This window comes from Myodes glareolus, chromosome 12 (assembly GCF_982192425.1).
Source record: "Myodes glareolus chromosome 12, mMyoGla1.1, whole genome shotgun sequence".
Taxonomy (NCBI): Eukaryota; Metazoa; Chordata; class Mammalia; order Rodentia; family Cricetidae; genus Myodes; species Myodes glareolus.
The window spans coordinates 23,113,381-23,122,392 of NC_142037.1; the positions used below are offsets into that span (position 1 = coordinate 23,113,381).

Genomic DNA, 9,012 nt, shown 5'->3' on the forward strand with positions numbered 1-9,012 from the left:
GAAAATTTAGCTCTTGATTAAAACACACACACACTCACACACTCACACTCACACACACACACACACACACACACACACACACACACACACAAGAATGATAGCAGTGCTTTTTCCATACGATTTGCTTTGAATGATCCAGTAACCTTGTATTATATGCTCGTGGAGTCAGTGCTCCTGTTCCATTCATCTGCCTGCATGTCCCTATGGCCCCACAGTCCTATCTCTGTCAGAACTCTTTGGAGGCATTCTGTTGAGTACTATGCTCTCAATGGTCAGTATATGAAAAAGTATTTTTTTTTTTGCTTCTAAGCATCCTTCTGCTTAGAAGCTGTAACAGTTGTGGTACCTTCAAATTGTTTTAACAGTTCACTCATGTGTGAATGCTGAAACCACCGCCTGGCTGTTTCTTTATTTAGTGACTTTTTGTGTAATCCTGAGTCTTTGGAACTCACGACCAGCTTCAAAACTCAAGGAAAGCAACATTCTTTTGTCAGCTATATTCTTCCCAGGTCACAGCTAAGACTGCTGGACTTCGGGGCCTATTGCCAGTATACTCTGGACCAGCAGCTTTATTTTCCTAGTTTCTGCTTTCGCCGTTCCTTTTACATGCTTTGGCTGTCATCACGGTCTTGGAGCTTGTCATGGGACTTTTCACGTGCGATGTGAACCTTGTCCAAAATAGCACCGCTGCTGAAGTGATCTCCAGCAAACTGTAGGAAAACCTTCAACCTTGACCACTATTTTCAATGTCTTTTGAGCAGATAATGATCCCCAGTCTTATTAGATCAACAATCTAAACGTAACTTTTTCATCTTCATATTTGATATGCGTTCCTGTTCACATGTGTGTATGCATTTGTGTTTGTTGATCCTAGTGCATGTTTTTTAGGTCAGAGGACATCTTTGACTGCCAGTCCTTACCTTCTAACTCAGTTTTGAGGCAGAGTTTCTTGTTGTTAACAGCTGTAAAAGCAAGACTAAAGTATAACTTTCCGGACAGCCTCCTGTCTCCATCTCCCATGGCCCTCGAGGTTCCCTGAGGTTAAAGATGCACACAAGCACATGAGGCCCTTTCTGTGTTCTGAGGAGTTGAACTCTGAAATCTTGGGTTTGTATGATAAGTACTTTATTCCTGAGACATGTTACTAGTCATGAATTCCTAAAACTGTGCTATTCCATGTCAAAGTCACAAGCATACTTTTTCCATTTGCTTCAAAAGTACCAGCTTTATAAATTTCTGTTTATCTTGTATTAAAGGAAGAATAAATGACCTCAAATGGTTCTTATTAGAGAAAAACACAGGCCCTCTAACTGGATTAGAGGTTTAATTGAAAGTGCTCTGCACTCAGAAGCCTTAGTTCCATAATTAATAGCAATACACTTATAACCACTTCTTTAATTTAGGCTCAAAGTCTTCTTTTAAAAATTGAGTGTTCTAGAGTCAGATATATGGCTCAGTGGGTATACATAACTGTCACAGTAGCCCAGAATTTGAATACCTGGAATTCAACAAAAAGTCAGACACTGTGTAATGTGTCTATAATCCCAGCACTTTTATAGTATAAAGGAGGTGGAGGTAGTAAGATACCAAAGAGGCTTCCCAGCCTGCTCACCTGGAGTAAGCGGCCAAGTGCCAAAGAAAAATAGAAAACATGCCTCAAATAAGATGGAAGGCAAATCCATCACACAGTGTTGTACTGTATTTTGGATGGGACACAAAAACAAGTACATGAAGATGAAGGATGATAAAACATGTTTAGAATATATGGTATGCAAAAGTGTATTTTCAATAAAAAATACACAACACACAGGCTTTACTTTTTAATTCATCTGACTTTAAACTTACACGTATGAACAAAAAAGGTAATCGTTTGATTTTTAATGCTGAACTCTTCTTAAATACCAAGTGTCCTATTTAGAGCTGTTATTTCTATGATAAAACACCATGACCAAAATGAACTTGGGACCAAAGAATTCATTTGGCTTATATGTCCACATCATAGTCCATCATTAAAGGAAGTCAGGGCAGGAACTCAAACAGGGAAGGAAGCTGGAGGCAGGAGCTTACAGTGGCCACAGATGGGAGCTGCTTACCGGCTTGCTCATTCTGCTTTCTTATACAACTCAGGACCATGAGCCCTGGAACAGCACTTCCCATGATGTGTTGGGTCCACATCCATCAATCACTAATTAAGAAAATGCCTTACAACCAGATAGTATGGAGGTATTTTCTCAATGGAGTCTTTGTTCTTTGTACTTATTTTGGACAAATGTCCCTATCCAGATTATCTGTTTCAAGAGTTTGGGTGCACAGATTCACATCTGACCAACACAGAGTCAAGATATTTCAGACAGGACACAGGAAAGAATAATAGCATCTGGTAATATCATCTAATTGATGGATAACCGAATCTATTTGCTTATTCAAAATTCACTTAAAGCAGAGTGAGTGATCAAAGAAATATTTGAAAAAATATTTAAATTGAACATATATAAGAATAAAATATATAAGGAACAGAATAAGAAGTAATAAAATTATACATTTCAGTGTTAAAAATAAAGTTGACACTTTTCAAAGTAAACAATACTAATGTGAAGTTGCCTTAATTAGAAAATTGCCAATCAAATCAGATTAGAAATGACAACTTGTTTTTAAATGGGAATCTGAGCCCTGGGACACACTGTTCCTTTGTTTATGTTGGAACAGTCTCTTTTCCAGCTCACACTCCCTGTGAGCTAGTCTTTCTCAATAGGTGCTTATGAGTTGAAGCAATATTCCCTCTACCATTTTAGTGTTCATTACTTAAGCAATGACACCCTCAAAAATGGCACTAAGATTGTAAAAAAGAAATGGTACCTATTTGGCGGAAGCTCCTCATCTGCATCCGCACCATTCTGAATCAGGAACTCCGCCATTTCAGGCTGATTTTCAAATAATGCAAGCTTGTAAGGTGTTAATCCATACTGAAAAGGAAAATTTTCATTTTATAAACTGACATGCTTATCAACTGAAAAATGTATCACAGATTTTGTAAAGAAAATGAGTCACAAAAGGATAGATTTTCCTTCAGCCCTTGCTGCAGATTAACACACACAGGGCTTCCTTTTCCTTTGAAACATTTTTTCCCTGTTCAACAATGCCCATGAACACCACTATTTCCAGAACTTGCCACAAACGCTTGCTGGTTCCAAGTTTCTTAGTTCCATGGAGATGGGCCTCCATTGCCCCAATCCTAAAACGTGGAGGTAGATTTGGTGTGCATCTGTTGAATGAGTGAACTCAAGTGGCATCTCTGGAGCAGTTTTTCAATCTGTATTTCAAAACTATTTTCCCTAAACTAAAAATTTTCTCCCAAACCAAACATCATTTCCTGTTGTAGTGGTCCAAAAAATGCTAGAGGAAGACCTCAGACTCAAATGGTATGTAAACTCAAAGAGTGCTTATTCTTCAGCAATAGCCAGCATGCAACAGTCCATCACCCATATAAAATGTTAATGAGGACCAGGGACAAAGACATGCAGGCCCTTTGAAAGAGGACATGGGGAATTCTAAGTATCTTTTTAATAATTGGGCAGTCAGGGAATAGTTACATGGGGGGCATGTTGATTGGACAGAACTAGTAACAGTTTCATCCACTGTGGAAATTTTGTGTCACATATGGTCAGTAGCAGCCAGATCCTGAAACTCTGGTCTCCCAGCCTTATAAGGCCAGGTTTGGAACTGTTTAGCCAATTGGCTAAACTTGACTGGGGAACTTCCTGGATTCAGGTTTAGGTCATTAATTGCAATGGAGTTGCTCCTTGTCTAAGACAGAGTCACATTTTGGCCCCTTCATTATGTACATATAAAATCTGAAAAAGTTAAGTGAAAAAGTCTTCTCAGTATGTTTTCTTCAATGATCAAATTTCCACATTTACCTGTGTGCCTGTGACCTTCCCACTCTAGCCTCGCCTCATCTCTGAGGGACAAGTCATATCAGTAGCTTCTTAATTGCAACAGATTTGTATTTTCTACAGACATTTATCTTAAAATTATTTTTTTCTATTGTTTGTGTGTGGGCCCAAGTCCTTTACTTGTTCAATTTTAAAGTAAAGCCCAAGTCTGAAACAAAAGGTGCTGTGCTGAGTTCCTTTAAGTTACCTACAAAACTATGAAAAACAGATTAGGAAAAAATGCTTTACTCTGAACAGATTCAGTGAGACTGCTTGAGCTTCAGAATGTGGAAAGTGATCTGAGTGTCATTGCTGGAAGTACATTAGGAATGAAGTTGAATGATTCTTACCCCTGTTTTTGCTGTAATATCTGCATTATACTCTAACAGCTTGCGGACAACTGTGGTTTTGCCCCTGCAAATGGCATGGTGTAGGGCAGCATGTCCATTGTCATCGACAATGTGGGGATCAGCACCGTGCCTGAGTAGGATACAGATGCATTCGATGTTGTCCCTCTCGGTGGCCTGTGGGTATTGTATAAAGAAAGAGATACTGAAATCAAGAACCTGAATAAGCATTCCAACAATTCCATTGAATAGTTACCCTTGGATCAGACCAATTATTTAGGTTATGCATATTATCCCTCTCTTTTTGAGAGAGGATCCTCAAGTACCCAGACGTTCCTAAATTCATAACCTCCCCACCAAAGTTTTCCAAGTGGTAGAGTTTCAGAGGTGTGCCACCACACCTAGATATTAAAGCATTTCACTAGCACTGTTTGGCCATTGCTGTAGTGGGGGAGGTTGCTTGTTCATTTCCTTGTTTTGATACCATGGAACAGGTTGAAGACACCTTGAAAGAAGGAACCTCACTTGAAGAACTGCCTTGACCAGACTGGACTCTGGAAAGCCTGTATAGTATTTTCTTGATTGAGGTTGATATGAGCGGGCACAGCTTCCTAGGGGTGGTGGCATGACTGGGAGGGTTGTCCTGAGTAGTATAAGAAATCTGAGCAAGCCATGGAAAAGCATCATTCCCCCATGGCCTCTGCTTCATTTCCTGCCTCAGGTCCTGATTGAACTCCTGACCTGGTTTCCCTTCATGACTGACTGTGATGTGGAATTGTAAGCCAAATAAACCTTTCCTGTCTTGAGATGGTTTGGGCCAGTGTTTCATCACAGCAACAAAAATCAAACAAGGATAATTTCTAATCCATTTTATACCAAAAGTGTTTCCCGATAGCTACCTTAATTAATGGAGTGCGGCCTTCATCGTCCTTCATATTAATATTGGTACAGTCGTTGGATGATAGCAACTCTACCACGTTTGGATGATTATGGGCAGAGGCGTAATGTAGTGGACTCCTACAAATTGAGAGGACATTTTAAGAAATTACAGATTATTATGTAAAGGCACACTCAAGTGTAAATAGTAGACACCAATGTGCATTTCCTTCTGATGTAAGAGAAGAAACTAAAATTTTATTATTTACTTATTTCTCTACTCAGGTGTTCATCTTCTGTGCTAGGCATATAGTGCATGGCTGTACCATTCAAGGCGAGTGCTATATCACAAGCTTCATCCTTCCTCAGAGTAACCTCTCTGGATAACAGGAGAATGCCCAATAGATTGAACTCTGATTGGATTTGAATCCAACTCTAATCTCTGAGTGTTACAAGTTACAACGAAGACTTCCTATGATCTCCACAAATCAATCTCTCCATCTGGAGAATGGGGATTCAACACTGCAGCTCTCTTACACAGTGATGCTGTGATGCTTCAACTCACATCTTCAAGAGCACGTACAAATGCTTCCAGCACCTGACAGCTCAGTGTTTGCTGGATGCAATTATGATTGGTCTTCCTAATGGTAACAAACACAGTATTTCAATGAAGAGAAATAACAGAATTATACCTACTGCAGATGTGAAATTCTTTACTCAAATAACTTTACAATATTTTAAAACTATATTCCCTAAGCAGGCCTTGAACTTGGTAATCCTCCTAGTAGGTAGGAATGCAGGCAGTTCCACTGCACCCACCTTACTCTTTATTTCACACTTTAGCATCGCTGATGTCTGACACTTAGAATTCATGATATTTTATGACTATGATTGGCAATGTTTTTTACTTTGCTACCATACAAAATAAAATGTCACCATGCAGTCCACTGTGCCTTACATCCAATGAAATTATGACACAATCCACAGGCCCATGACACTTCTAAAGGTCACATGTATCTATGAAAATTTCAGCTCTTAAGACTATGAAATGTAAACATATTTAGAATAGCAATAACAACAAACAAAAATCTAAATTTTCAGTCATCAATACTTTAATGGTTTTCATTTCTCAATGCCCAGAATTAATGTTTCTATATTTGCTGCCAACAGGGACACAGCATAGTCTTCAGACAATAGACAGAATGTCCATGTTAATATAGACACCAGGTGGTAGCAAATGGCTTTGCCTTATACCTTCATGAATTAGCACCAAAACTGAGCAAATCTATCCAGAAGGAGATAACATATGGTATCATAGCTCCCTTGCTTTGATTTTCAAAAAGCTTTAAGACAAAAAATACTAGGGATTCAAATGAGCATCGTTCATTGTTTTCCGTATTTAAATTTATAGAACGTCAGGAAAGCTGACTGGACAAATGTAATATTTTAAGAATGAGAGGGTCTTGAGAGCTAGTAGATTTGTGTGATGTACAGTAGATATCTAAGTTACATGCAGGGAATAAGTGGACTGGCAGAATGGATAAATACAGCTGGAAAATTCAGTGTTTTTAAAGAATACAGTTATTAAGCCAAAATACTTTGAAACAATAATTTACTGTTCTATTATTTGTATGAAGCTCTAATTTGGAAGACTGAATAACGATAGACTAAATAACTTCTTATGGAGAATCTACGGTTGAGGGTCATTGTTTCCTGACTATAATCTACTGAGAAATAAGAAACAAGGACAAGGAAAGAGGGCTGCAGTGATTGTTACAACGCAGCTGGGAAATCACTCGCTCTGCAAGCCTGAGACCTCGACTTCAGAAACCCAAACACCTTGAGAAACTGGTGCTGTAGATGTGGATACAGGAGGATATCCAAAGCGTGCTTGCCAGCAAGTCTAGGTCAATCAGTATACTCCAAGACAACCAGTCCAACACAGTGGGGATTTGGGTGAGAGAATCTGTCTAAAAAGCGGAAGTGGAGGAACCACAGGGTGGTTCATCACGTGAGGCCACCTACGGGCAGAACCAATGGCCTACATTCAATGCCCAGAATCCACAAGGTGGCAGAACACAGCTGTCAATAGTTCTCTTCTGACCTTCACACACGTAGTGGGCATGCGTGAGGCACAAGTGAACACACACATGTGATTTTTTTAATGAGATGAAAAGAAATTTTCAAAGAGAATGTCAACCACTAGCCTTCACGTATGTACCAAAACACATACAACATGTATATAAGGGGCCGGGGAATAAAGTTATAGTTCAAGTTGAAATTTTCCTTCTGAGATTCCTCAGCAAGCATGAAACAGACATAAGATTTCTTGGTGATTCTTTGTGGGTTTCTTTGGCTTTGAGTTGGCTTTATATGTGAAAATTTATCTTATGATACAATTTTCTGTGTTGCATATAACAGCATTAAAAACATATACATAACGGCTGGAGAGATGGCTTGGCATTTACAAGCGCTAGTTTTTCCTGTAGAGGACCTGAGTTTGATTCCTAGCACCCACAAAGCAGATCACAACTGTCCACGGTTCCAGTTCCTGGAGATCCAACACCCTCTTCCTATGCTTGTGCAGTACACTGAAAATACATGCAGGCAAAACACTCAAACCTAAAAATTGTAAGTGTACACATAAAAAGATGTAGGTGGTTTTCTAAGCTAAATTCCTTTAAAGCCCCCAATAAAGTGCTCTAAAAGAGACAATGTAAAGGGATTTGTAAATTAACTGAAGTTCTTTGTATTGCTTCTCTTGAAGAAAGCCTAGGAGCTGCCCTTCCAAGGTGTGCAGGTTTCAGGTGCCTAGGAGCCTAAAGCAGGTACAAAACCCAGAGGTCTCCATGAAAGAAGAGCCTTAAGCATGACATCTGCCCTCCCTCAGGCTGCAGATCTGGAAGGTATGTTTCTCCCTGGTAGACCCTGACCGTCCCCAACAGTTTCTGCCCCTCCTGCCCCTCGGCCCTTCCCAGGTCCCATTACCTGCCCCTGCGGTCGCATTCATTGACATGATGTTCACTGGCATTGATGTATCTCTCCACTAGAGCGAGATCACCCACACTGGCCGCCCTTTGGAATCGCCCCACTGGATCATAACCAATTAAAAATAAGGGAAATCTCTGCCTTCTCTGACCCAAGCAGGCAGGCCACAGGCGGGTGTACCAGCGAGGCGGGGCTCTAACTGTAAGAGCATCATATTCAAAATCCTCCCACATGTTGAGCCTCAAGGCTCCACAGGCCCTCCCGGCCCTCCCTGCCTTCCTGGCCCTCCCGACCCAACTGGCCCTCCCTCCCTTCCCGGCCCTCCCAGCCCTCCTGGCCCTACTGTCCCTCCCTGCCTTCCCCTTTAGCCACCCACACCCTCCCAAACCCAAATGTTCAAAATAATGGTTAAATCTGTTAAATCTCCCCACTGAACCAAATAAGCGTCCTGCTTGGGCAGATCCTTGGTTCAGTGTGAGCTTGGTTCATTCTTAGCAACACAATTCCATGGGCATAGTGATGCGCTGTGAGCTCACAATGGTACTCAGCAGCTGAGCACCATGTGTGTGTTCTATGCCTGCCCCTGTCAGACTCCAGTGACAAAAGCATACAGTGCTCAGTACATGTAGACAAATATTGTTATGTTTTCTCTTTTAAGGATGTTTTGGTTCTGATATGGGAATCTCAATTCTGAATACCCACAGTGGTAAGGAACCTAGTAAGGGACCAGAAGGGAGGAGAGTATCTCTCAAGGAAAGGAAAAAGTCTATAGTGTTATGTAGCTATAGAGAAAAACTAGAATTGGATGAAAGAAAAACTAGAATTTAATGAAAGGGAGATGGGACAGAAAGGTAAAGGAGGAGAAATGG

The 9,012-nt window shown here is 40.5% G+C and overlaps 1 protein-coding gene across 5 annotated transcripts in view; it reads right to left on the bottom strand.

Moving 5' to 3' along the window:
• The window catches only part of LOC146890364 (ral guanine nucleotide dissociation stimulator-like), a 36,009-nt gene extending 27,626 nt beyond the window's left edge, over positions 1 to 8,383 (bottom strand). For all 5 annotated transcript variants that reach the window (XM_087912140.1, XM_087912141.1, XM_087912139.1 and 2 more), the window contains exons 1-4: positions 8,144 to 8,383; positions 5,179 to 5,296; positions 4,283 to 4,456; positions 2,857 to 2,963 (exon numbers count right to left, since the gene is read on the bottom strand). In XM_087912140.1, the coding sequence (XP_087768266.1) occupies positions 2,857 to 2,963; positions 4,283 to 4,456; positions 5,179 to 5,296; positions 8,144 to 8,376 (632 nt within the window). In that variant the 5' untranslated portion in view covers positions 8,377 to 8,383. The remainder of the gene's footprint in view (positions 1 to 2,856; positions 2,964 to 4,282; positions 4,457 to 5,178; positions 5,297 to 8,143) is intronic.
• Between the last annotated feature and the right edge of the window lie 629 nt (positions 8,384 to 9,012).